This window comes from Lutjanus erythropterus, chromosome 8, assembly GCF_056507025.1.
Source record: "Lutjanus erythropterus isolate fLutEry1 chromosome 8, fLutEry1.hap2, whole genome shotgun sequence".
NCBI classification, from domain to species: Eukaryota; Metazoa; Chordata; class Actinopteri; order Lutjaniformes; family Lutjanidae; genus Lutjanus; species Lutjanus erythropterus.
In genome coordinates this window covers 37,239,744-37,266,656 of record NC_139324.1, presented here as the reverse complement: position 1 = coordinate 37,266,656, position 26,913 = coordinate 37,239,744, and the positions used below count along the sequence as shown (strand labels likewise).

At 38.0% G+C, this 26,913-nt stretch overlaps 6 protein-coding genes and 1 pseudogene across 6 annotated transcripts; 3 read left to right on the top strand and 4 right to left on the bottom strand.

The window, feature by feature from the left end:
* Positions 1-1,860: 1,860 nt before the first annotated feature.
* Positions 1,861-2,787, bottom strand: LOC146323227 (olfactory receptor 7G1-like). Its single transcript, XM_084724152.1, has one exon. It carries the CDS (start codon positions 2,785-2,787, stop codon positions 1,861-1,863), a length of 927 nt encoding a protein of 308 aa, XP_084580278.1.
* Positions 2,788-4,456: 1,669 nt separating this feature from the next.
* LOC146323226 (olfactory receptor 7G2-like) lies at positions 4,457-5,383 on the bottom strand. The gene has a single exon (XM_084724151.1). The coding sequence runs from the start codon at positions 5,381-5,383 to the stop codon at positions 4,457-4,459; it is 927 nt and encodes a 308-aa protein (XP_084580277.1).
* A 1,923-nt stretch (positions 5,384-7,306) lies between these two features.
* LOC146323225 (olfactory receptor 7G1-like) lies at positions 7,307-8,233 on the bottom strand. The gene has a single exon (XM_084724150.1). The coding sequence runs from the start codon at positions 8,231-8,233 to the stop codon at positions 7,307-7,309; it is 927 nt and encodes a 308-aa protein (XP_084580276.1).
* A 3,217-nt stretch (positions 8,234-11,450) lies between these two features.
* Positions 11,451-12,377, bottom strand: LOC146323224 (olfactory receptor 1E16-like). Its single transcript, XM_084724149.1, has one exon. It carries the CDS (start codon positions 12,375-12,377, stop codon positions 11,451-11,453), a length of 927 nt encoding a protein of 308 aa, XP_084580275.1.
* Positions 12,378-16,124: 3,747 nt separating this feature from the next.
* Positions 16,125-17,065, top strand: LOC146323223 (olfactory receptor 52D1-like; annotated as a pseudogene).
* A 2,547-nt stretch (positions 17,066-19,612) lies between these two features.
* Positions 19,613-20,566, top strand: LOC146323222 (olfactory receptor 6N2-like). The gene has a single exon (XM_084724147.1). It carries the CDS (start codon positions 19,613-19,615, stop codon positions 20,564-20,566), a length of 954 nt encoding a protein of 317 aa, XP_084580273.1.
* Positions 20,567-25,115: 4,549 nt separating this feature from the next.
* Positions 25,116-26,069, top strand: LOC146323221 (olfactory receptor 2A12-like). Its single transcript, XM_084724146.1, has one exon. It carries the CDS (start codon positions 25,116-25,118, stop codon positions 26,067-26,069), a length of 954 nt encoding a protein of 317 aa, XP_084580272.1.
* Positions 26,070-26,913: the final 844 nt, after the last annotated feature.

Sequence of the window (26,913 nt, the reverse complement as noted above, 5' to 3'; positions counted from 1 at the left end):
TTTATAGTTTTGTTTTCCAGTTAGTGAAGAAAGCAGAGGTGCATTATTTTGCCAGTGTAACTACAAGAATAAAATGATGCAGCAAACCACAGGTTTCATCAGATGCTGCAGCAGTTTTGGACCACACAGTAGAAAAGGATAACTTCTGAGCTGCTTAGATGGGAAATTAAAATTTCTTTAAAAACAGCATTTATGTTTGTAAATATTTTGTGATATTATACACTTAAATTGGGAAGGAAGACTTTCTTTTACGCTGCCTTCATTCACTATTTTCCATACTGTCTCACTCCTCCTATTCCCTCTAATCAGCTGAATGTGGGTGTTCACCTTCCTCTTTACTAGCCAATCAGATTTTGCCATGGTCTCAGTAGCCAGTCAATTGCTGCTGCCAAACTTTAAATCGCCTCTGTCTTTGCTCCATCAGTTGTCATTCAGTCAGTCACGAACCCTCCTCCACCACTTCTCCTCCAGCTTCATCACCCCCATTTATATATGTGCATAATGTTTTCACCATGATAAGGTCTAACCGCCAAAGACTGTCATGTTTCATATCTCATGCACGTGTCAATAAACTATTTTCTTTCACTCTTAGTCTCTCCTGATTGAACTAGAATTAAAGGGGCTGATGGTCCACAAGGGAGTTAATCCTGGTAGTTCAGGAAACTCTGGTTAAAAGAAGGATAGTTGAAAAAATGAGAACGTGATACCAGTTGGATAAATGAGAGAACGAGGTTGAAAAATTCAGATGTACAATTCCACATGTAAGGATGTTGACAAGGAAGCGGAAAATCAAGGAATGTGAAATACATTATGAGTAAATAAATATACATATTTGACAGTTGCTTTGTGAATGTAACCCGTGTTGTGAGGGTTTAAAATGGACTCGTGGTGACAAAGCTTTGCAATAGAAAAACTAGAGCGATGCAGTAATAGTTTAAAGATACCTTATGATGTTTGCATTTAGGAAAGGAACTTGTGCTTCAACAGCAGTGGGCCATGGCTGCTAAACTGCATAACTCAACAGAACTACTACAACTGAACAAGACAAAAGCCTCCACTGGACTTTATGCAGTTCTTGTGTAAAGAGGTGGGTTGGGCTGTGCTAGAGGACCAAGCTGCTAATAGAAGCTGAATGGTTGTGGTATTGTACAGTTAACAAAATGAACAACAACAGATAGTTTGAAAAATGAGAATGCGATACCAGTTGGATAAATGAGAGAATGACTTGTGTTTCCAAGACCATTCAGCCTACAGGACGCCCAATAAGGCCAATGTTGAAATCAGAACAACTAAACATAGTTTGCAAAAACCTTGATGGCTAACATGCTGGAGATGGCATGATTACACATCCAGCAGACACGGAGCATTTATGTTAATTCCAAATGTCTCAAATGCAATTAGTGTGGCATATGGTGCGCTACTATTCCATAGAAATTATGAGAATTTTGTTATTTAGTCTAGAGTATTGTGCATCAAGGTCAATGTCTTTAGATTCACAAATATCACAGATGTTTTATGCAACACAAGTGTGGTGTAACTGAAGCTCAGTGTTTCAGATTATCAAGAGAAAAGGCCTCTCACTGTGTTTCTACCTAATAGAGGCCTAATGAAAGTTCACGCCCAGAGTCAAATTTCAGTGTGAGTCTCTCACTGATGCAATCGATGAAGTTCTCTGCAATGTCAGAGGGGCAGAAAATAAATCTATCTTACAAAAACAGTTTCCCACATTCTTGTAATGGTCTTGTGATTTTCTCCATACATTTTAAGCCATGAATTTGGAGACCAATATAATGATCTTTGTCTCCAGAGAGATACACATCTTTCTTCTAAAAAGACTCTTGCAACAGGAAGAGAAAATTATTATTTTTTATCAAACAGAAATCTTTTCCATGATTGTCTGATCTTCGGTAGGTTAAATCCATACATAAAGGGGGTGATCATTGGTTGGCAAACCAGGAGATACACAGATAAAATAATGCGTATTTTACCAGGTACATGGGCCACACCAAACCTGGAATCAACAACGTGAAAAAGGCAGCCGACAAACAAGTTTGACACTGAGACAATCTGAGGTGTGCAGGTGGAGAGGGCTTTTTGTCTGTTTTCTTTAGAGGTTTTCAGACAAACAGCCAAAATCTTCATGTAAGAGACTGAAATGAGACTAAATGGGATAAACACAGTGAAAAAGACAAAAAGCAGGTCAGATATTTGGTTTAGTACTGAAACTGAACATGCAAGTTTAATTATTAAGTGTTGGTCACAAAACACTTTGTCAATGACATTTCCACAAAATTCCAAACGGACAACAATTGAAAACGAGAATATAAAATTAAAAATTGAATACGTCCATACGAGCAGAATGATCATACCTACTCTACCTGTGTTCATGATGACACTGTAGTGTAAAGGATAACAGATAGCCACATATCTGTCGTAGGCCATGGCTGCTAAACTGCAAAACTCTACAGAAGCACTTGTGCAGATACAACACATCTGCAGAAAACACCATGGCAGGGTCACTTCATGAGTGTCTGAAAACATCTGGGAGAGTAAAAGAGGATACAGTGATGTGCTGCCTCCGATTTCATTCACAAATAAATTACACAGTAATATATACATCGGCTCATGTAAGCTTTTGTCCACATATATGACTAAAATAAGAGCTGTGTTGGTCACACATATGGAGAGAAACCATAACAGTATTATGGTGAAATACAGGTATTTTAACTCTCCTATATTTCCATAGGCTGCCAGCACAAAAGACACAACCTCAGTTGAGTTTTCCATTTCTGTCTTGTGTAATGTGGGAGAAAAAGACTCAGAGGTTAGCAGCAAAAACAGCTCAGTAATAGTGTTGTCTATTATCCTTTTTCTTTTAACACATTGAGACACCTTTCCTGAAAATTCCCAAAGTACAGGAACAATTAATCACAAATAAACCTCAACAGTTTGATTAAGTTTCATAATTTCCTGTGTTTGTATAAAATGATTTTCCCATCACTTGAGCAAAATCTCTGGACACTGATCTCTTCGTACCAGTATGCAACAGCACAAGTGTGTTTCACCAAACTGGTCAAACTAACAAAGTTAAATGGATTACGGTTATAAAGGAATATATCATCACTGAGTTGGTTAATGGATTATGATGCAAAAAAATTTCCAAATATTTTAAAAAGCTTCTGATTCTTCCCAGCACATTTGATAAGTGTCTCTTTGGCCACCTGTGGCAAGATGTTAGGATGCAGACATCAGTATTCAAAGAACATGAAGGGCAAAGTACATGAAAATTAATTAAAATTTAAATTTAACACATATGTTGCATCATCATTTGTATCTCACAGTTGTGCAGGCCTCCAGGTGGCTGCTGCTCCCCTCCCAACTGAACAAGACAAAAGCCTCCTGCTGAACTTTATACACTTCTTGTGGTGGGTTGGGCTGCGCTTGAGGGCCAAGAAAACCTTTCTTTCCAAAACAAAACATTACATTATTGTACCGTTACAATATTAACTTTCATAGTTTTGTTTTCCAGTTAGTGAAGAAAGCAGAGGTGCATAATTTTTGCCAGTGTAACTACAAGAATAAAATGATGCAGCAAACCACAGGTTTCATCAGATGCTGCAGCAGTTTTGGACCACACAGTAGAAAAGGATAAATATACATATTTGACAGTTGCTTTGTGAATGTTACCCGTGTTGTGAGGGTTTAAAATGGACTCGTGGTGACAAAGCTTTGCAATGGAAAAACTAGAGCGACACAGTAATAGTTTAAAGAGGCCTTGTGATGTCTGAATTTCGGAAAGGAACTTGTGCTTCAACAGCAGGGTTCTCAGTGGAGTGCTAGACCCAACATCCAGTGAGCACGTTCCAAAAATCTGAAGAGGTAGCAAATTTCAAGTCTTTCAAGTCAAGGAGGACAATTTCACTTTTTTGGGAATATACCCTCTAATGTTTCTGATCATTAGTAGAGCAGTGTTTGTTTCTGACACTCACACTTGGAGTCACCAAAGTCTGTCATGTTTTTTTAAATGCTACATATTGTTGTTTCATTAGTTGAGATTTTGTCAAAAAGAAAATATTCAGTTGAAAAAAGAACTTCAATGTTACTGTGGTTAGCAACAGTTAAGATGAGAAAAAAACTTTGTATTTTAAAGTTTTAAAACCATAATAATATTGTCATTAAGTTGTATAGGTCTATTTTTGGCTGCAATAAGACTATAATCATCCGAGGAATCAAGGAGAAATTAGTCGTTGCATTATCACTGATGCAGTTGACAAAAAAACTCCACATTACAAAAACAAATTTGCACATTCATACAATAAATATAAGTTCTGTGCAACTATCTAGAATATTTTTGTCTTTACAATCTAAACCACAGTGTGGAGACAATATTTTTTCCCACGGAGCGGAGATACACATCTTTGCTCTAAAAAGACTCTTGCAACATGAAGAAAAATATTTATTTTTTATCAAACAGGAATCTTTTACATGATTGTCTGATCTTTGGTAGGTTAAAGCCGTACATAAATGGGGTGATCATTGGTTGGAAAATCAGGAGATATACAGAAAAAATAACTCGTACTTTATCAGGTACATGAGCCACATTAAACCGAGAATCAACAAAGTGAAAAATGCCGCCAATAAATATGTTTGACACTGAGACAATCTGAGGTGTGCAGGTGGAGACGGCTTTTTGTCTGTTTTCTTTAGAAGCATTCAGACAAACAGCCAAAATCTTCATGTAAGAGACTAAAATGAGACTCAATGGGAATAACATAGTTACTAAGGCAAAAAGCAGGTCAGATATTTTGCCAAGTACTGAAACTGAACATGCAAGTTTAATTATTAAGTGATGGTCACAAAACACTTTGTCAATGACATTTCCACAAAATTCCAAACGGACGACGAATGAAAACGAGAAGATAAAATTAAAAATTGAATACATCCATACGAGCAGAATGATCATACCTACTCTACCTGTGTTCATGATGACACGGTAGCGTAAAGGAAAACAGATGGCAACATGTCTGTCGTAGGCCATGGCTGCTAAACTGCATAACTCAACAGAACTACTTATGTAGATGTAACACATCTGCAGAAAACACCATGGCAGGGTCACTTCATGAGTGTCTGAAAACATCTGTGAGAGTAAAAGAGGATACAGTGATGTGCTGCCTCCGATTTCATTTACAAATAAATTACACAGTAATATATACATCGGCTCATGTAATCTTTTGTCCACATATATGACTAAAATAAGAACTGTGTTGGTCACACATATGGAGAGAAACCATAACAGTATTATGGTGAAATACAGGTATTTTAACTCTCCTATATTTCCATAGGCTGCCAGCACAAAAGACACAACCTCAGTTGAGTTTTCCATTTCTGTCTTGTGTAAAGAGACATTAGCAGCAAAACTAACTCAGTAATAATGTTGTCTATTATCCTTTTGTCGATTTTCTCACCTTAGATTTCTACCTGTATTTACCTTTTCTAATAGTTCTGTTGTTAGATAGTCAGACATGTTGATGCACTTGTGTTGGCTTGTTTTAGAAAGATTCAGAAAAAGATTTAACAAAATTCCAGAGTGCAGAAACAAATCACATGTCACCTCATCAGTCTGAATTAGTTCCATCCTTTCAAATTTGTCTAAAGTCATTTTCTGATCAACTGAGCAAAATCTCTCAACTCTGATCTCTGCATACCAGTATGCAACAGTATAACGGTGTGTTTCATCACATTGGTTAAAACAACAAAGTTAAATGGATTATAGTCATAATGGATTGTAGTGTCACTTCATCACTAAGTGGAGCATGATGTAAACAAATATTCAAATATATAAAAAATAGCTTGTGAAAACTGATTTCTTCTTCTCAGAACATTTGATAAAAGTCCCTTCAGTAGCCTGTGGCAAAGTGTCAGGATGTACATATCAATAGCTTCGTTTAAATAGCAATATTAAGCATACTGTATATTACGATCACTGGTATCTTACAGACATGAAGACCTACAGGTGGCTGCTGCTGCCCTCCCAACTGAACAAGACAAAAGCCTCCACTGGACTTTATGCAGTTCTTGTGTAAAGAGGTGGGTTGGGCTGTGCTAGAGGACCAAGCTGCTAATAGAAGCTGAATGGTTGCTGTATTGTACGATTTACAAAATGAACATCAATAGGTTTGTTTTCCAGTTAGCCAAGAATGCAGAGGTACATCTGTCATGGGTCGACAGTGTGAATATGAACTGTGACTTTGGGGGGAGAAGAAAAATGAAACAATGATTTGAATTGACTGAATTGTGACTTTGGGGTGGGAGTGTTGAAATGGGACCTCAACTTGTGGACCTTTTTCTTACACATGAGCCGGCCTGGCTTGACTCGGTTTGACTCGGCCTGTCAGCCAGAATGGCAGGGATTTGTGTTTCCATTACAAGAGGGCTACCTGAATAAAGATGTGTCTTTTAAATTAAGACAAGCTTGAGGAAGCTTAAGTTGAGCAGCTGTAAAGCAGTGCAGCCACTGGAAACAGGTGGTTAATCAGTCCACCCTCAAACTGGAAGTGGATGGGCTGAGCCCAAATGAACAGCAGCAGTTTAGCAGATTCCTGGAGAAGTGGGTAGGTGTATTTGCAGCCCACAGTGAGGAGTCTGGACAAAGAGGGGTTGTGTACCATCACATTCCCACAGGGACGGCACCCCCAGTTTGAGAACCAAGGCCAGTTTTTTAGATATAAGGTTGCACAAAGGCCCATACCAGACCATTTTACCCCCAAAGGACAGGAGTATATGAACACTTTAATCAAACCATGTTGAACCTGTAATGTTTCTTGGACCCTCAAAACCGTTCCCAGCAGCACATGAAGCTACCTGGATTGCTCCTGGCTTTTATAAGAGTTCCACCCATGACAGCATGGGACTGACCACCCCATTATGTCTTGTTCGGAAGACATGCTCAGTTGACTGCCAAGTGTGGTGTAACTGAAACTCAGTCTTTTAGATTATCAAGAGAGAGGGCCTCTCATTGTGTTTTACTGTATGACCTAACCTTCAGAGCTTTATAAGAGCATGGAAGAGGCCTGGTGAAAGTTCATGCCTGTAGTCTCAAATTTCAGTGTGAGGGGCTGAAAAAAAAAATCTAAGACACAAAAACAGTTTCCCACATTCTTGCAATACATAAAAGATCTGTGCAACTTTCTAGAATCATTTTCTCTATACATTTTAAACCATAAATTTTGAGACAAATACAGTGTTTTTCTCCATAGAGATACACATCTTTGCTCTAAAAAGACTCTTGCAACATGAAGAGAAAATATTACTGTTTATCAAACAGGAATCTTTTCAATGATTGTCTGATCTTCGGTAGGTTAAATCCATACATAAAGGGGGTGATCATTGGTTGGCAGATGAGGATATACACGGACAAAATAATGCGGACTTTACCAGGTACATGGGCCACACCAAACCTGGAATCAACAAAGTGAAAAAGGCAGCCGACAAACAAGTTTGACACTGAGACAATCTGAGGTGTGCAGGTGGAGACGGCTTTTTGTCTGTTTTCTTTAGAGGTTTTCAGACAAACAGCCAAAATCTTCATGTAAGAGACTGAAATGAGACTAAATGGGATAAAAATAGTTACAAAGGCAAAAAGCAGGTCAGATATTTTGTTAAGTACAGAAACTGAACATGCAAGTTTAATTATTAAGTGTTGGTCACAAAACACTTTGTCAATGACATTTCCACAAAATTCCAAACGGACGACGAATGAAAATGAGAATATAAAATTAAAAATTGAATACGTCCATACGAGCAGAATGATCATACCTACTCTACCTGTGTTCATGATGACACTGTAGTGTAAAGGATAACAGATAGCCACATGTCTGTCGTAGGCCATGGCTGCTAAACTGCAAAACTCTACAGAAGCACTTGTGTAGATACAACACATCTGCAGAAAACACCATGGCAGGGTCACTTCATGAGTGTCTGAAAACATCTGGGAGAGTAAAAGAGGATACAGTGATGTGCTGCCTCCGATTTCATTCACAAATAAATTACACAGTAATATATACATCGGCTCATGTAAGCTTTTGTCCACATATATGACCATAATAAGAGCTGTGTTGGTCACACATATAGAGAGAAACCATAACAGTATTATGGTGAAATACAGGTATTTTAACTCTCCTATATTTCCATAGGCTGCCAGCACAAAAGACACAACCTCAGTTGAGTTTTCCATTTCTGTCTTTTGTAATGTGGGGGCTGCAAACACAGAATTTAGGTGTTACTTATGTAAGCTAGGGACAAAAAGACTCAAAAGTTAGCAGCAAAAAAGCTCAGTAATAGTCTGTTGTCCTTTTGAAGAAAGGCTCAGCTCCACAATTCAACCTGCATTTAAGATGTCTAATAATTTTTCATTAGAGAAGCAAACACATTGAAAACTTCCAAAGTACAGGAACAATAAATCACAAATAAACCCCATCAGTTTGATTAAGTTTCATAATTTCCAGAGTTTGTATAAAATGATTTTACCATCAGCTGAGCAAAGTGTGTTTCACCAAAATAGTCAAACTAACAAAGTTAAATGGATTATGGTTATAAAGGAATATATCATCACTGAGTTGGTTAATGGATTATGATGCAGATAAATGTCCAGACACTTTGAAATATTTTAAAAAGCTTCTGATTCTTCCCAGCACATTTGATAAGTGTCTCTTTGGCCACCTGTGGCAAGATGTTAGGATGCAGACGTCAATAATCAATAAGAACATGAAGGGGAAAGTACATGAACATTAATTAAAATTTAAATTTAACACATATGTTGCATCATCATTTGTATCTCACAGTTGTGCAGGCCTCCAGGTGGCTGCTGCTCCCCTCCCAACTGAACAAGAAAAAAGCCTCCTGCTGAACTTTATACACTTCTTGTGGTGGGTTGGGCTGCGCTTGAGGGCCAAGAAAACCTTTCTTTCCAAAACAAAACATTACATTATTGTACCGTTACAATATTAAGTTTTATAGGCTAGTTTTCCAGTTAGCCAAGAATGTAGCGACTTTGGGGTTGGAGTGTTGAAATGGAACCTCAACTTGTGGACCTTTTTCTTACACATGAGCTGGCCTGGCTTGACTTGGTTTGACTCGGCCTGCCAGCCGAGCACAGCACGGATTTGCATTTCCATTACAAGAGGGCTACCTGAATAAAGATGTGTCTTTTAAATTAAGACAAGCTTGAGGAAGCTTAAGTCGAACAGCTGTAAAGCAGTGCATAAACCGTTCACATATGTCTCTGGGATAAACACGTTGTTTCCTTAAATTCTTCACAATAAAACTCCCCCGTTGTTATTTAAACACTTTTATTATGAAGTAGGTCAAACAGGAAATGTTCTCACTCAAGATTTCATCAGCAGTAACTTAACACAACGTATGACTATGAAATGGTAAAATAATGCAGAAAACTAACAGTACAAAAACAGGAGATAAACTAAAGCACTAAAGCACAGGGATTCAGTTAGAAGATACAAAAGTACTGAGAGGTGAAAATAAAGAGACTTTTAGAAATGTCTTTCTCTCTGGTCTCCTGCACACATGAGCTGAGTATCAAAGCTTGTTTGAGGGGGAGAAAAGTAGGGTTGTCACAGGTTGGCCCCAATCGGTGAGACATCACAGCTGCCTGTTTGGAGGAGGGTTGGGCTCGCTTTGGCCCCACTCCAAGGTTCATCTCTGGCCTGGCTTGGTGCAGCTCAGTTTGATAAACGTGGTAAAGGAAATGCAAATCAGTGTGGCACATTTTGACTCAAGCTTCCCCAATGAAAAGCCCTGGCTGCAGTCTCCCAAAACTGATCCCCAGGAGGTTCAAGTCCCACCAGCCCACACGTACCCAAGAAGTGGCGGTTCAAGTGTGCTGAGTTGAGGGGGCAGTGGCCCGACAGAACCCTGAAGCTACAACCATTGCACAAAGGTCCATACCAGCCCAGGGACAGGACCATGTGAACGTTTTAACCAAACCATGTTGAGCCTGTTAGGTTTCTTGGACCAAAACCTTCCCCAGTGGCACATCGAGCTACCTGGATTGCTCCTGGCTTATAACAGTTCCAATCATGATGACATGGGACTGCCACCTCATTATGTCTTGCTTGGAAGACATGCTTAGTTGCCTGTGGTTCCCCACGTGTCCCCACACCATTCAAAGCACACTAGGATGGGTCAAAAGTCACTATGACACCATCTGAGACACTTTTGCAAATGTGAAGGCTCAGGCTGAATACCATCAAGCCTGGGATCAGGCTTGATAAAATCAGACTACCCATGTATACACACACACACACACACACACACACACACACACACACACACACACACACACACACACACACACACACACACACACACACACATTATGGCCTTATTAGGGTTTTATAGCCAAAACGGCCTGTTCACACATCCAGCAGAGAAGGAGCAACTCAAGATTTTATTTCTAGATTTTATTTTAATTTCAAAATGCAATTAGTGTGGCGTAGTGTTTTTAGATTCATAAATATCACAGATGTTACACGAAGAAGGACTTTTATTGTGTTTCTATACCTCAGAATTGGATTTAGATTCAGGATCTGTGACCAAACTTTCAGAGCTTTATAAACGCATGCAAAGGGGCCCAGTTACAGCTCATGCTGGCAGCCAAGGATTTCAGAGATTTCAGTCCCCACCAACTTTAAGGGAATCTTAAATAAACCCATTACACATTTTATCCTGTGAAGATGATCATGTCAGTACAGAATTCTGGGTGCTGCTGCAAGTTCCAAACACTTCGTCCTGTACAATTCTTGAACATTACATAACAGAGTAGTACATAAGTACATGTATAAGTATATATAAGTATTTGACAGTTGCCTTGTGATTGTAGCCCTTATTGTTTGGGCTTACAATGTGCTTGTGGTGACAAAGCATTGTAATAGAGCAAAGTGCTTGTAGTTTGTGACATTTCTGAACCTTAATAGAGCAGTGTTCACTGTTGTTGGGACAGTGTCATTTTTGACACTCACACTTGGAATCAACAAAATCTGGTAGTTTTAAGTGACACATATTCTTACATTGCATTTTAAAGTTACCATAATAATACTGTAATTACTTTATATTGTCCTCTGTTTGGCTGTAATAGGCCTATATTGTTTTGTCTGGCCGATGTTAAAAATATACCTTTAGTTGTACTAAAAGTTGATCATCTCAGGAATCAAGGAGAAATTAGTGTTTGCATATCATTAGGTTGCAGTTAAAAAAAAATCCATCCATGTTGCAAAAACAGCTTTGCACATTCTTCTAATAAATACAAGATCTGTGCAACTTTCTTGAATATTTTAAAATCACAATGAGGAGACAAATCAGCCTATAATGTGTTTCCCCACAGAGCAGAGATACACATTCCTGCTGTAAACATACTCTTGCAACATGAAGAAAAATATTTATTTTTTTTTAAACAGAAATCTTTTACATGATTGTCTGAGCTTTGTTTGGTTAAAACCATACATAAAGGGGGTGATCATTGGTTGGAAAATCAGGAGATATACGGATAAAATAATCTGTACTTTATCAGGCACATAGGCCACATCAAACCTGGAATCAACAAAGTGAAAAATGCAGCCAATAAACATGTTTGATAGTGAGACAATCTGAGGTGTGCAGGTGGAGACGGCTTTTTCCTTGTTTTCTTTTGAGGTTTTCAGACAAACAGCCAAAATCTTCATGTAAGAGACTGAAATGAGACTAAATGGGATAACCATAGTCACAAAGGCAAAAAGCAGGTCAGATATTTGGTTTAGTACTGAAACTGAACATGCAAGTTTAATTATTAAGTGGTGGTCACAAAACACTTTGTCAATGACATTTCCACAAAATTCCAAATGGATGACAAATGAAAATGAGAAGATAAAATTAACAAATGAATATGTCCATACGAGCAGAATGATCATACCTACTCTACCTGTGTTCATAATGACACTGTAGTGTAAAGGATAACAGATGGCCACATATCTGTCGTAGGCCATGGCTGCTAAACTGCAAAACTCAACAGAACCACATGTATAGATATAACACATCTGCAGAAAACACCATGGCAGGGTCACTTCATGAGTGTCTGAAAACATCTGGGAGAGTAAAAGAGGATACAGTGATGTGCTGCCTCCGATTTCATTCACAAATAAATTACACAGTAATATATACATCGGCTCATGCAACTTTTTGTCCAAAAATATGACCATAATAAGAACTGTGTTGGCCACACATATGGAGAGGTACCATAACAGCATTATGCTGAAATACAGGTATTTTAACTCTCCTATATTTCCATAGGCTGCCAGCACAAAAGACACAACCTCAGTTGAATTTTCCATTTCTGTCTTGTGTAATGTGGGGGCTGCAAACACAGAATGTAGTGTTAGGTAGTCAAACACATTGAGAAACTTCTCTCGGCTGTTTTTAGAAAAAATCCAGAGCACAGAAATAAATTATCATAAACATCATCAGTATGAATTAGTTTCCTAATTTTCTAGAGCTCTTGACTTATTTTCCCATCAACTGAGTAAAATCTCTCAACACTGATCTGCATGCCAGTGTGCAGCAGCACAACAGTGAGTTTCACCACACTGGTCAAAACAAGTGATCAAACTCTGATCATAAATGAATACCACCAAAAATCACTGATATCTCACAGACATGCAGGCATCCAAGTGGCTTCTGCCTCCCTCCCAACTGAACAAGACAAAAGCCTCCGCTGAATTTTATACATTTCTTGTAGAGGTGGGTTGGGCTGTGCTTGAGGGCTAAACCGCTGACACAATCTGAAAAACTTTTCTTTAAAGCAGCTACAAGAAACTGTCATGCTGTGTTAATTTTGGTGACCCCTCCTTGGCGTGGATTACAGGTAGGTCAATGCCCTCACCCACAAAAACACCTACCCCCTGCCAAGGATAGAAGAATCTCTCAGGATTGCGGGAAAACTGTGTCTACCACTCCCTTGGGCCTCTCTGAGTTCTACAGGAGCTAGTCAGCTCCTTTGGCCTATGCTGACTTTCAAAGGCCTACCCAGAGGGTAGCCTGGGGGGTTCAGGGACATGCTGGCACACTTAAACTTTAATTCATTCAATATTAACTTTTGGATTCACATGGGACAGGAACCACGGTTTCCTGGGTGACAGCAATCTACTTCACCTTCTCCTTCATACATGGACTTTGGATACTCGCTCTTTATACTGCTCCTGTAATTATTCCTATGGCCACAAGAGGTCACCACTTAACAATAAACACAAATAGGTCGTAATAGACCCTTTTAAACCCAGTGACATCAAAAAGCTGTGTGCGTGTTCTGGCAACAGAAGTAGCGCTCTTCCCCGGTCATCCAGGTTAGATATCAAGCTGCAAATGATGAATTAAACATTTTACCGGCACCAAAATCACCAAAATTGTCTAGTTGTTGTGCATACGATAGGTCAAAATCGATATTCCACTGGTCATCTTAAGCTGAACAGAATCATGACCGTTTCAGGGCAATCAGAGTTTATTTTGATTTACTGTAGTTACATACAGATTGTAGATATAATCTGAAATACCTGACTTTAATTACAACATAAAGCAAATCTATCGTACACACACAATACACTACATGGCACCAGAATTAAAAAACTATCATCAATTCATTATTAAAAAATTCATTAAAGTGTTTATGTGACACTGAGGTCATCAACAAACACATTACCAATGAGACACCCTGTTGTGTTCAGTCCATACACATGAGATTACCGTGTTATTGGTAAGATAATAGAGATTCACTGGTGTAACTCCCATCTATTGTGATGCAATGTCACAGAGCTGCAGGAATACAGAGTAAACATGATGATTAAGCCTCAGGGTCATTAGTCCAGTACATCCCTGCATCCCCAGGACATCAATCTCTCGTTGATGTTTTGTTCTGGGACCTGCGGTCTCCATGCAGGACAAACATGTAACTGTGTGCAAACTCCCCTTACACTGAGAGAAGGCTGCTAATGTTAGATACTGGATACCAAAGGCCCACAAAAACATGTTTTTGTGAGGTTAATGGTTAACCATTACATATCTGATATGTATAATTAAGTTTTCTTTCAAACAACCCATATTTGGATAAAAAAAAGGGAGGCCAAAAACAGAAAGTCGCCCCCTTGTGGCCCATTGACTATATGCACATTAATCATCAATCAAGCAGATCAGAAATACGTTTTGGCCTCATACTGTTACTAGATGCAGGATGGTTTGTAGTTGGATGTGACATGGGAGTAGATGGTTAAAATATGTTCCCTTGATTTAATTGGTATAATTGTGCAGTCTATCCCCAATATCTCTGCCTTGCGCTGATCACGTTATTCGTCCTTGCAAGATTATGAGTACTTCATGGTGTGATGGCAACGCACCCGTCGGCATCTCGTTCAGATGCTAAAAGGTGAAGGTGAAAGCTTGGTGCATCCTACAAATGCACCAATGGAATGGCTCTGAAAAAGATGTCTGGATGACAGCATATGTTGCTCCAAAACCTGTATGTACCTTTCAGCATTAACGGGGCCTTCACAGATGGTTAGCCATGATGCTGTGGGCACTAACACACCACCATACTATCATGGATGCTTGCTTTTGAATTTAGCAAGGGTAATAATGAACGGTAACAATCTTTTCTTCTTTAGCACAGAAGTCACAACGTTTATGATTTCCAAAAACAATCTGAAATGTGGACTCATCAGACCACAGCACACTTTTCCACTTTGCGTCAGTCCATCTCGTTTGACGTCCCGCTTTCAGAGATCCATAAAGGAAGATCTGTCATTTTAACAGCATCAGCAGTGGAATTAAAAGACCTGCTAAAGCCAAGAAATGTGAAAAGCGAGTGCTGGTAATGCCGTGTTACTGGAGGGTTGGACTGTCACTGAAATAAAGAGGACATGTCTTGATATTAAAATGAGAAAAAAACAACTTGCCACAGCCACAGTAAGGGTCAATCGATGACTGCAGCGAGAGGAGAGGGTTAAGGGGAAGTTTTCATCACAGAGAAAGAGGAGACAGTAAATGAGGATGTTAGCTTGGACAGAGACTTCATAAACCTGCATGTGCAGATACACAGCCAACACACCTGACAGCAGGTAATAATAGATCATTGAATGAATGATGAGAAGCTTAACAAATCTACAATTATATTAGAATTTGAAATGTTGAAATAATTATGAAGTGTAATTTATTTTTCAAACTCGAAATATCTTCAAACTAATGAATCATAGACTGACTGCACGACTCTTCGACAGGTCTGGGCCACTCAGAAATTGTGTTTGTATCTGAAAGAAAACTCAAACTACAAAAATTTGTGCCACATTGGAGCCACAAGTTCTCCTAAATCACTTGTATGCACCACTTAATAACAAATCTCTTCGTACGAGTGGTTCTTGCATGAGGCCCAGTGTTCTTAAACACTATGTGACTATTTGCTCACATAGTTTTCACAAAGTGGTAAACCTCACCCCATCTTTGCTTGTGAACAACTGAGCCTTTCGAGGATGCCCCTTTAACACCCAATCATGAAACTGTCACCTGTTACCAATTAACTTCAGCATGAGTGTATATTTACAAAAAACAATAAAGTTTACCTGTTTGAACATTAAGTATCTTACTGTACTGTATTCAGTTGAATACAAGTTGAAAATTTCTTGCACATTATTGCATTCAGTTTTTATTTAGTCTTACCCAACGTCACAACTTTTTTGAAATTGAGGTTGCGCTAAAAATCAGTACAGCAATATTCAAGGTTGGAGGGTGGAGAGTTAACTGCCATGCTGTGTAAAATGTGAGATATTGAGTGTGACGTGACGAAACGTGAACAAGAATGTCATTGTTTCCGTAGTTTAATGAGGTTGGGAAATTAAACTCTGGAGCTCTATTCTGACAGCTGATTGGACTGTGACCGCACTCAACAAAGAATAAAAGCAGTTATGTTGGTTGTCCAACCAGAGGTGAATTATTTTAATGATCGTGTTTAATAATTGTAATACCACTGTTCTTATATATGAATTTGAAGACAACATAATCAAGGACAAGACTGAGATAACTGTGATAAATAGGTAAAAATGAGCAATGCAACCAATTTAAATGTATTTTCATTATCAGGATTAAATGATGCAACAACAAAGGACAGAGTCATGCTTTTCTCTCTCACCTTGTTGTGTTACAGTGTGATTTTGCTTGTGAATGGTGCTCTCATTGTTACTATCATACTGGAGGAAAAACTTCATGAACCCATGTACATCTTCCTATGTAATCTGTGCATTAATAGTCTTTATGGGACAGCAGCCTTTTACCCCAAATTCCTTTCTGATCTATTGTCTAACACTTATGTCATATCGTACACTGCTTGTCTGTTGCAGGTCTTTGTTATATATTCCTATGCAGCAAGTGATTTTTCTATTCTAGCCCTGATGGCCTATGATCGATATGTTGCCATATGTCGACCACTGGAGTATCACTCTGTTATGACCAAATATAGGGTTGTTTTTTGGTGTGTGTCTCCAGGCTTGTACCTCTCCTCTGTCAGACTACTGTGATGATAATGACCTCTAAACTGGAATTATGTGGCTCCCATATAGAAAAACTTTATTGTGAGAACTGGTCGATCCTTAAACTTTCCTGCAATTCAATAACAACAAACAATATTGTTGGATTTATTGTCATACTTTTCTATCTCGGGCATGACCTTTTCATTGTGTGCTCATACGTCCAGTTGATAAATTTGGCTTTAAAGTCAAGAGAGGGGAGGAGGAAGTTTATGCAGACATGTTTGCCACATTTATTGTGTTTGCTGAACGTCTCAGCCGCTCTGCTGTTTGACCTCATGTATGCTCGATATGGAACCAGCTCAGTATCACAGAGCGTAAAGAACTTCATGGCCATACAGTTTCTCATGATTCCGCCTATTCTCAACCCTGTTATTTATGGACTTAAACTTACTCAAGTTCGAAACAGCTTTTTAAGTTTGTGCACAGACAACAAACTGGTTAAAGGATTAGGCTGATGATCAGGTTCAGGTTATACAGGAAAGGCCTGACTTCTATTTTTGCATCCAGAAATCAATTGTTGGATAGAAAAATGCACAATTTGGTAACAGATAAGAACTCTTCATAGAGGAGATGATTAAACTTCATAGTCGTTCTAGAAGCTGTATTCTGTGGTGATTTTGACTTGTATTATTGAAAGGTGTTTCTAACACTGGTTCACCCCCATTCACTGGTATTCTTCAAAATAAAAGACTTAAGATAATTTTGCAGTTATGACATTTAACAGAGCTCCTAAGGTTGTTTCCTTTTCAGTTCAAGAAAATGACCAGCAACAAAAAACATAGCTGACATTCCTAAAACTGCTGCCTCATTACTTTTATACTGTTAATGACAACAGCACAACATGTAAATATGTTATATTCGTTTTCAAAGTAGTAGTCTTTGGCCCCAAGTGACACAGCCTCGAAGTACATGATTTGAGTAATCATATTTAGATGCTTCTGGTTGGAAAGTTGAGAAGAGCTCCATGATCTAATTTTATCTGCCTGTTGATGAGTGCAAATATCTAGGTGTAATCCTAGACTTCCTAGATCCTTAAAAAACATATTAAAAAAGACATGTTGTGTTCTTAAGTATAACATTGCAAACTTTTATCACATATCATATATTCACATCTGACTGCCGTCTCTCAATCAGCCTTTTCATATAAAGGCATCGAAGAATGGAACAGGATACTCAACACTAAAAAACACTACAAATTATCATAGTTTCTCCTGTGATGTTAAAAATACAGTGGTGGAAAGAGTACTGAAAATCTGTACTCAAGTACAAGTACTGTTACATAATTAAAATATTACTCAATTACAAGAAAAAGTACTGGTGTTAGAAAAATACTTACAAAGTATTAATTTTGGAAGCTAGTCAGAGTATTACTTACTTTTTACCCAATGATTTTTACCCCATGGATGGACGGCTCACACAAACACACGACTTTCACTAAGACGTTGAAGTTTGTCTTCCATGTGAAACGAAAAAAGTTATTAAAAGTTTAAGAGAGTAAAAACATAAGAGTTTTATGTTGCGAGTCACTTAACATGCATCTCATGACTTTTCATGGCGTGAGTTGCTTCAGTTACGTAACATAGTTACAGAACCCCAAATATGGTCTTATCCTAAACCTAGCTAAGTTTCTGTGCTTAAGCCTAACCAAACTGTGACCGCTTCACAGAGCTGATCACATGTTAAAAAGACTTTCTGGCTGCATCTGATACAGTCGCTAAAGGATACCTTGTGCTTCAGTATCAGAAGCCGCAGACCTGTTTGTGATCAGATCACCTTATTAGCTATAAAAGTGCAGATGAAAGGTTTGGATACTAATTCAAATTGTAATCAGTACTCAATTAGGATTTTAAAAGTAACAGAGTAGATTGCATTGTGTAATGAATATTTAAGTACAAGTAAAGGTACAGACTTGAAAATCTACTCATGAAAGCACAAGTACCCAAAACAACTACTTAATTACAGTAATTTGACATTTGTAATTAGTTGCTTCCACGCCGATTATATATTTATTACTGTAATTTGTACTGTATTGTGCAGTCTGTACCAACCATTTTCAGGCAGAGGAATTGGTAACTTGCTCACTGAAAAATACAGCAATTGTATTTCATATTTTATATTGTACTTTGACTGTGCAGTGTGCACTTACTGTTGTTTTTTTATGTAAGGCATCTGTACTGGTAACCTGGTCACTTTATAGGGAAGTATTTCATATTGTATTTTCTATAGTGCACTGTGTTCTTACTGCTTCTGTTATGTGAGGCTCCTGGATTTGCTGTAGTCTGTAATGTACCTTGAATTTATATTTATTGTGTCTACTTGTTATGTGTAGGAATACAGATGGAAATTTGCATCTCGCTAGATCCGATGCAACCATGTTTTCATTTCCTGTAAATGACCAATGTCATTGCACACTGTCCTTTTATAAATCAAATAAACTAAACCAAACTCAAGTTAGCAGAGGGCTAAACAGGAAGTTAGCCACTTAACCTATCCTTAAATTTCAGTAATTAGTAAACGTATTGGAATAAATTTTAACAATGGACAATACTATGGAGGAACAATTTCTTTTTAAGAACTTAATGAATAAAGTATGATTTATATTGTATTTGTCTGGTGCCTCTATGTTGTGTTGTGATTGGACTATTTATTTACTCGTTCAAATCCTTACACTTGCCCATTTTTTCTGCTTCTAACACATCAACTTTGAGGACAAAATGTTCACTTCCTGCCTAACATATCCCACCCACTAACGGGTGCCATGATGAAGAGATAATCAGTGTTATTCACTTCACTTGTCAGTGGTCATAATGTTATGACTGATTGGTGTATATGCCACCCCTGCGTAAGTCAGTCCCCCACTTGGGTCATCCCAGTCAAAAAAGTCTGGAACCTCCCCTGCCAGCACCAGAAAATACTTATTAATTTAATCTCTGAACTGCGAACCAATGGAAGACCTGCAATTGAGAAGAGTGAGTCTCCTCTAAGATCCAGCTAACTCTAGAATGAATTCTACATCCAGTACAGATATACTTGTATTTTCACTGTCTGGCTTCAGTGCAACAGCAAACTACAGAGTCACACTTTTCTCTCTCACTTTACTGTGTTATTGTGTCATTTTGGTGGTAAATGTGTCTCTGGTTGTGATCATAATACTGGATCCAAACTTGCATGAGCCCATGTACATTTTCTTGTGTTGTTTGTGCATCAATGGACTTTATGGGGCTGCAGGTTTTTACCCGAAATTCCTCACTGATCTTCTGTCTGATGTTCATATAATATCATATGCAGGGTGTCTTTTGCAAGCGTATGTTATTTACTCCAATGTAAAGATAGACTACTCTATTCTAGTTGTAATGTCCTATGACAGATATGTGGCTATATGTCGACCTCTGCAGTATCACTCTGTGATGTCTGTGCAAAGGATTGCTGTGTTAATCTGTGTAGCCTGGATTGTTCCTTTTTGTTGTGTTAGTATAGGTGCAATTTTAACATCTATGCTGAAAATATGTGGCTCCCACATAGACAAACTCTACTGTGATAACTGGTCAGTTGTTAAACTTGCTTGTGGTTCGACGAGAGCAAACAACATTTCTGGATTTGTTTTTATCTGTTTTTATTTTGGTCACGTTCTCCTCATTGCATGGTCATATATTTGGCTTGGAAAGTCAGCTGTAAAGTCAAAAGAGGGCAGGAGAAAGTTTACACAGACATGTGTGCCACATTTATTATGTCTGATTAATGTCACAGTTGCTTTGCTGTTTGATGTCATGTACTCGAGGTATGGATCAGCATCTGTACCACAGCATTTAAAGAACTTCATGGCCTTAGAATTTCTCATAATCCCACCTATTGTAAACCCGATTATTTATGGACTGATCCTGACTAAAATTAGAAAGAGAATAATTCATTTGTGTGTGTCGGCAGGTCAAAGATTCAAACTGACACTCAAAGTCTGATACATGTACGACTCAAATATCTCTGTATTTTGAACAAACAGGGTTGTTTTGTTGGTGTACTCTCCAGAGTTTTATATTACTTAAACTAAGAAAAGTTCAAGAAAGCATTTTCATTACAGACAACCAACAGCTGTGATACTCAACTTGTGGGCCTCCAGGCCAAATCTGCCCCCAGCAGGATGATAGATGAAGGTGTTAAAAACAGAGAAGGCTGATCTGTGTGTGATGGCCTTTCAGGCTGTGAAAAGTGCAGTAAGATCAAATGTTAAGCTCTGCAGGGAAACACAACTATGAGCTGAAGAGGAAGAAAAGTGATGCAGAAACGAGGATAATTCTGATCCCATAAATGTGTATTTCATTCTAGAGGAACTTAAATATTCTCTTCATTCTGGCAGTTTATGTTTATGATTTATGTTTCTGAATCATCTCAACACTTCTGTGATTAAATGATAGAAGAGGTTCCAGCTGTTTAATGTTGTATAAACTCTTTGAAATGTCACCAAACCATTTACAATTGAAATACAGTTACAGTTATTAAATGCAGTAAAATATCAGATTTATCTGTCCTGCCCTGCACCAAGATCATTTAGTTAATAAGTAAGACCAGTAACAGGCTTCATAATGTTTCTTTTTATCCGATTAATAATGTCATTATCGATGTTTGTTCATTAACTGATCACTGGCCTCCTGTCATTTTGCAGTATTATATTTAAAGTAAAGAATCTCACCTATAGCCCATGTAAAATGCCCATTGTTTTTTGTTACTACCCTTCAGAGGTTTTACTTTCTAATAGCCTATTAGCTTATTACCTTATTACTCATGCTGGTTCCAAGAGGGCACACACTCCGACACAGTAGGTGGCGCTATGCACCTTGTTGGTTTGCAATCTGCCAATAAACACAATGTTGAGGAAGAGTATGCCTGCATCAGCAACCGTACTGTTTATGTCTTGGCCACAAAACAGTGAATGCAAGTCACAAGTTCTCAAATGTTACTCTGTAATATTCCTGTTATTGTTAATATTTTGAAAACGTTGTCATCAACGACTCTCTCGCCTGCTTTCCTGCATCTTTTGCTGGGTACGGAGGAGACAGGCAGCGTTGAGACATGCCTTTGCTGCTGCTCTCGCTGTTTGTCCATACAGTGAGAAATAGACCAGCTGTTGATCAGAATATTCCCTATATTTCCACAATGCTTTTGAAAAACTGTGGACTAGCAACCTGACCAGTGACCAGACGTTATATTATTGTCATCGCCAGTGACGGCTGGTCAATCGAGGGCGCTAAGGCACCGCCCCACCTCTCCCCACGTCCTAAAAGTTCAGTGAAGAATATTGTGTAGTTAGTGAGTAAAATGTATAATTTGCCTTGAAATGTGCTGTTAAAAACGTTTTATGATGTCCAAGGTTACAGATAGATCACGTCTTTCCAGTTTGGGGCGCAATTTTTTCGTCCATTTACTCTCACTATAAGTTGTATATGCGCAGTTCAATCCTCTCAATACAAGAGACAGGAGCTTGGTGGGGCGCACAGAACCTGCGCCCTCAGCATTCATCTGAATGCTGCTGGTTTACTCACCGTCAACCTCTGGGTGGCAGCAGAGAGCAAGAGGCTTGATCTACATCTGATAATTAATACAGCAGAGTGAGATGTGTTGACAGTTGGAAGAGTTTAGCGCATCAGCTGCTAGAATGGAGTCATAAAATCTGCGAAGTCACTATAAACAAAGTGTTTTGAGTGGAGAACATTACAAGAGAAGCTCAGAGTTAAAGAACCTGATCAGCCAACATCATAAAGCAACAACAATCAGAGGAAGATGATAAACTATCTGAGGAGAACATAGTGACAGTAGAACTCAGACTCACAGTAGGACCAGGTGATCTTCATAGAGGAGAGCCAGACTGGATAAAGTATTCACATCATTTAGTTCAGTAAAAATACTAAAACCACACTGTGAAAATACTTCACTACAAGTAAAAGTCATGTAGTTAAAAGTTTACTCAAGTAAGGTTTTAAATGACCCACCTAAAAGTAGGTACTTTATATAAACAATTTAACCACAGTCACTGAGACATTTACATGTATCAGGGAGAATGTATGTACAGAAAGTACATATTTAGCCACAATATGGAAGTTTTAATTAATTAATTAATTAATTAATTCTTAAATCTTGTTATTTTCTAATAGGTTTTAGTGTGTTCATCATTTTTCTTTCATTGCCTGAAGGCTTGTGGCATCAGATTTCTTTCATACTTATTGAGGTACTTTTTGCTGACTTTAGTCTTTCAGCATAAATTGAAAAATAAAATATAATTATTATTGAGGATTTGCACAAATTGAAGTACCTAAACTTACCTTAACTAAGTAAATTCCAATAGATTATAAAACATGTTCATTTAGTTCTGCAAGTACAAATAAAGGCCCTTTTCGTATATTAAAATACACTGGTGCAATACCTTATGATGTTTACCTGATTTTCACTGCATTTACGATATCTGTTTTACTATTAGTAGTATTTAATGGAGTATGGAGGATGAATTTAGGAGTCTCACAGCTTGAGGACCGAGGTGCCCCACTGAGACCACTAAAATCAAAAGACTCTGGAAACACCCCTGTCAGTGCTTTCAAATATTTATTTAACCTCTGAGCTGTGAGCCAATGGCACACCAGTAATAGAGAACAGTGAGTCTCCTTTAAGATCCAGCCTTCAATTCTCAGCTCACTGGAGAAACTCCAGAATGAATTCTACATCCAGGACCGGGGTTAGGATTAGAGTTTTCAGATCAGTTCACCAACATCAAATCAGGGAGTTGGGCTGTCAGAGATGTGACCTTGAAGCATTTCAGTATTAGAAACACTAGAAATTAGACAGATGTATAAAACTACCAGGTAAGTAGTCCCTACAGGGACTTTGTAAGAATATCATGTATGGCTTGAAATTATAAACTTATTCAACTGTCTTCAGTCACATTTCAAAACTCTAAACACAATTAGCTCAACATCTGTCTGTTGTGAATCATGACATTAACACAATTCATGCTGTTTTCACAGAATCTACAGTCAATTAATATGTTTCTGAAATACTTCAATTTTCTCTGCATACAGTCTTAACCAATACCAAAGTTTAGGACCTTTCTTGACTCATTTCTTCTTGTACATAGCAGGTCAGAAATTAAACTCCAGTGTCAGTAGATATATGATAACACATCTACTTATCCAACAGCTGCTGCTCAAAAGCTAAACTGAAACAGCTGATTATTATGTTTGAGTGAGAGGATGATTGAAACATTGAGAAATAACTAATTATCAGTAAATTCTGTTCTCATTTAGAGACAAACCACAGCCTTAAAATATTTTCAACCCAGGTTACTTGTGTTTACATCTCAGCCATTGTGAAGCTCATTGATAGAAACGAGGAAACAAACCAGGAACAGTTACACAAGAATTCAACATCACCACCAACTGAAGGCTACAAAATGACAATTACAGTTTAATCAAATGAAAATCAATGAAAAATGTTTTAACAAAAAAATAAAACAAAAAAACAAAACTACAATTTCAACCTTTACTAACATGGCATTTGTTGTAACTGAGTATGTTATGGCCCACACACATACACACTTGGGCCACCCCAGTCAAAAAAGTCTGGAAACGCCCCTGCCAGTGCCTACAAATACCTGTGGAATAATACTTGTGTTACTTTTGTAAACTTTGAACTGCCAGTCAATGGCACACCTGAGCCCCAGTAGGGTGCTTGGAGGCCCTCTGACCATTTTGTGAGTCACAATCAAAATAGACTGAAAAAGAGGTCAAATCATTGTGGTAAGAGCAGTTTATATATATGATTTAAATTCATGAATCATTCCAACACTTCTGTGGTTGCATAATGGAAGAACCTCAATCTATGTTTAATTTTATAAAGTATTTCAGATGTTACCAAACCATTTACAACTGAGATGCAGTTCTAGTTATTAAATGCAGTAAAATATCAGATTTATCTGTCCTGCCCTGCACCAAGATAATTTATTTATTATGTCACTTTAATTGAAGATAAATAAAAGATGATTAACAGGTTTTATAATACTTTGCCATTTTATCTGATGAATAATCTCATTATCAATGTTTGTTTATTAACTGGCCTCCTCTCATTTTGCAAAGTAAGTTGAGTATTTCTGGTCTACAGGATTCAGGTTCAGGCTGTGATCAAAGTCTAGTTTTCAGATCAGTTCACCAACATCAAATCAGGGAGTTGGGCTGTCAGAGATGTGACCTTCAATCATTTCAATATCATAAACATTTGAAATGACACAAAGCTGTGAAGTGTTTAAAGCTTGCAGTATGTTCAGTAAAACCCACCATGTATATTCTAGGTAGTCCCTACAGGGATTTTGTGAGATTATTGTGGATGGCTTGAAATGATAAAAAAACCAACAACAAACGCCTCTGCCTGTGCCTACAAATGTTTGTGCCACCCAGCAGCACACCTGAGAGCAGTGAGTCTCCTTTAAGATCCAGCCTTCAATTCTCAGCTCACTGGAGAAACTCCACAATGAATTCTACATTCAGTACAGATATACTTGTATTTTCACTGTCTGGCTTCAGTGCAACAGCAAACTACAGAGTCACTCTTTTCTCTCTCACTTTACTGTGTTATTGTGTCATTATGGTGGTAAATGTGTCTCTGGTTGTGATCATAATACTGGATCCAAACTTGCATGAGCCCATGTACATTTTCTTGTGTTGTTTGTGCATCAATGGACTTTATGGGGCTGCAGGTTTTTACCCAAAATTCCTCACTGATCTTCTGTCTGATGTTCATATAATATCATATGCAGGATGTCTTTTGCAAGTGTTTGTTATTTATTCCAATGCCATAACAGATTACTCTATTCTAGTTGTAATGTCTTATGACAGATATGTGGCTATATGTCGACCTCTGCAGTATCACTCTGTGATGTCTGTGCGAGGGATTGTTGTGTTAATCAGTTTGGCCTGGATTGTTCCTTTTTGTTGTGAGGGTATGTTTGTAATTTTGACATCTATGCTGAAATTATGTGGCTCCCACATAGACAAACTCTACTGTGAGAACTGGTTAATTGTTAAACTTGCTTGTGGTTCGACGAGAGCAAATGACATTTTGGGATTGTTTTTTATCTGTTTTTATATTGTTCATCTTCTCCTCATTGCATGGTCATATGTGTGGCTTGTAAAGTTGGCTTTAAAGTCAAAAGAGGGCAGGAGAAAGTTTACACAGACATGTGTGCCACATTTATTATGTCTGATTAATGTCACAGCTGCTTTGCTGTTTGATCTTATGTACTCGAGGTATGGATCAGCATCTGTACCACAGCATTTAAAGAACTTCATGGCCATAGAATTTCTCATAATCCCACCTATTGTAAACCCGATTATTTATGGACTGATCCTGACTAAAATTAGAAAGAGAATAATTCATTTGTGTGTGTCGGCAGGTCAAAGATTCAAACTGACACTCAAAGTCTGATACATGTACGACTCAAATATCTCTGTATTTTGAACAGACAGGGTTGTTTTGTTGGTGTACTCTCCAGAGTTTTATATTACTTAAACTAAGAAAAGTTCAAGAAAGCATTTTAATTTTCAGCATGTACAACCAACAGCTGTGATACTCAACTTGTGGGCCTCCAGGCCAAATCTGCCCCCAGCAGGATGATAGATGAAGGTGTTAAAAACAGAGAAGGCTGATCTGTGTGTGATGGCCTTTCAGGCTGTGAAAAGTGCAGTAAGATCAGATGTTGAGCTCTGCAGGGAAACACAACTATGAGCTGAAGAGGAAGAAAAGTGATGCAGAAACGAGGATAATTCTGATCCCATAAATGTGTATTTCATTCTAGAGGAACTTAAATATTCTCTTCATTCTGACAGTTTATGTTTATGATTTATGTTTCTGAATCATCTCAACACTTCTGTGATTAAACGATAGAAGAGGTTCCAGCTGTTTAATGTTGTATAAACTCTTTGAAATGTCACCAAACCATTTTACAAGTAAAATACAGTTACAGTTATTAAATGCAGTAAAATATCAGATTTATCTGTCCTGCCCTGCACCAAGATCATTTAGTTAATAAGTCAGTTTATTTGAAGATAAATGAAAGATGATTAACAAGCTTCATAATATTTTGTCATTTTATCTGATGAATAATCTCATTATCAGTATTTGTTCATTAACTGGCCTCCTGTCATTTTGCAAAGTAAGTTGAGTATTTCTGATCTACAGGATTCAGGTTCAGGCTGTGATCAAAGTGTAGAGTTTTCAGATCAGTTCACCAACATCAAATCAGGGAGTTGGGCTGTCAGAGATGTGACCT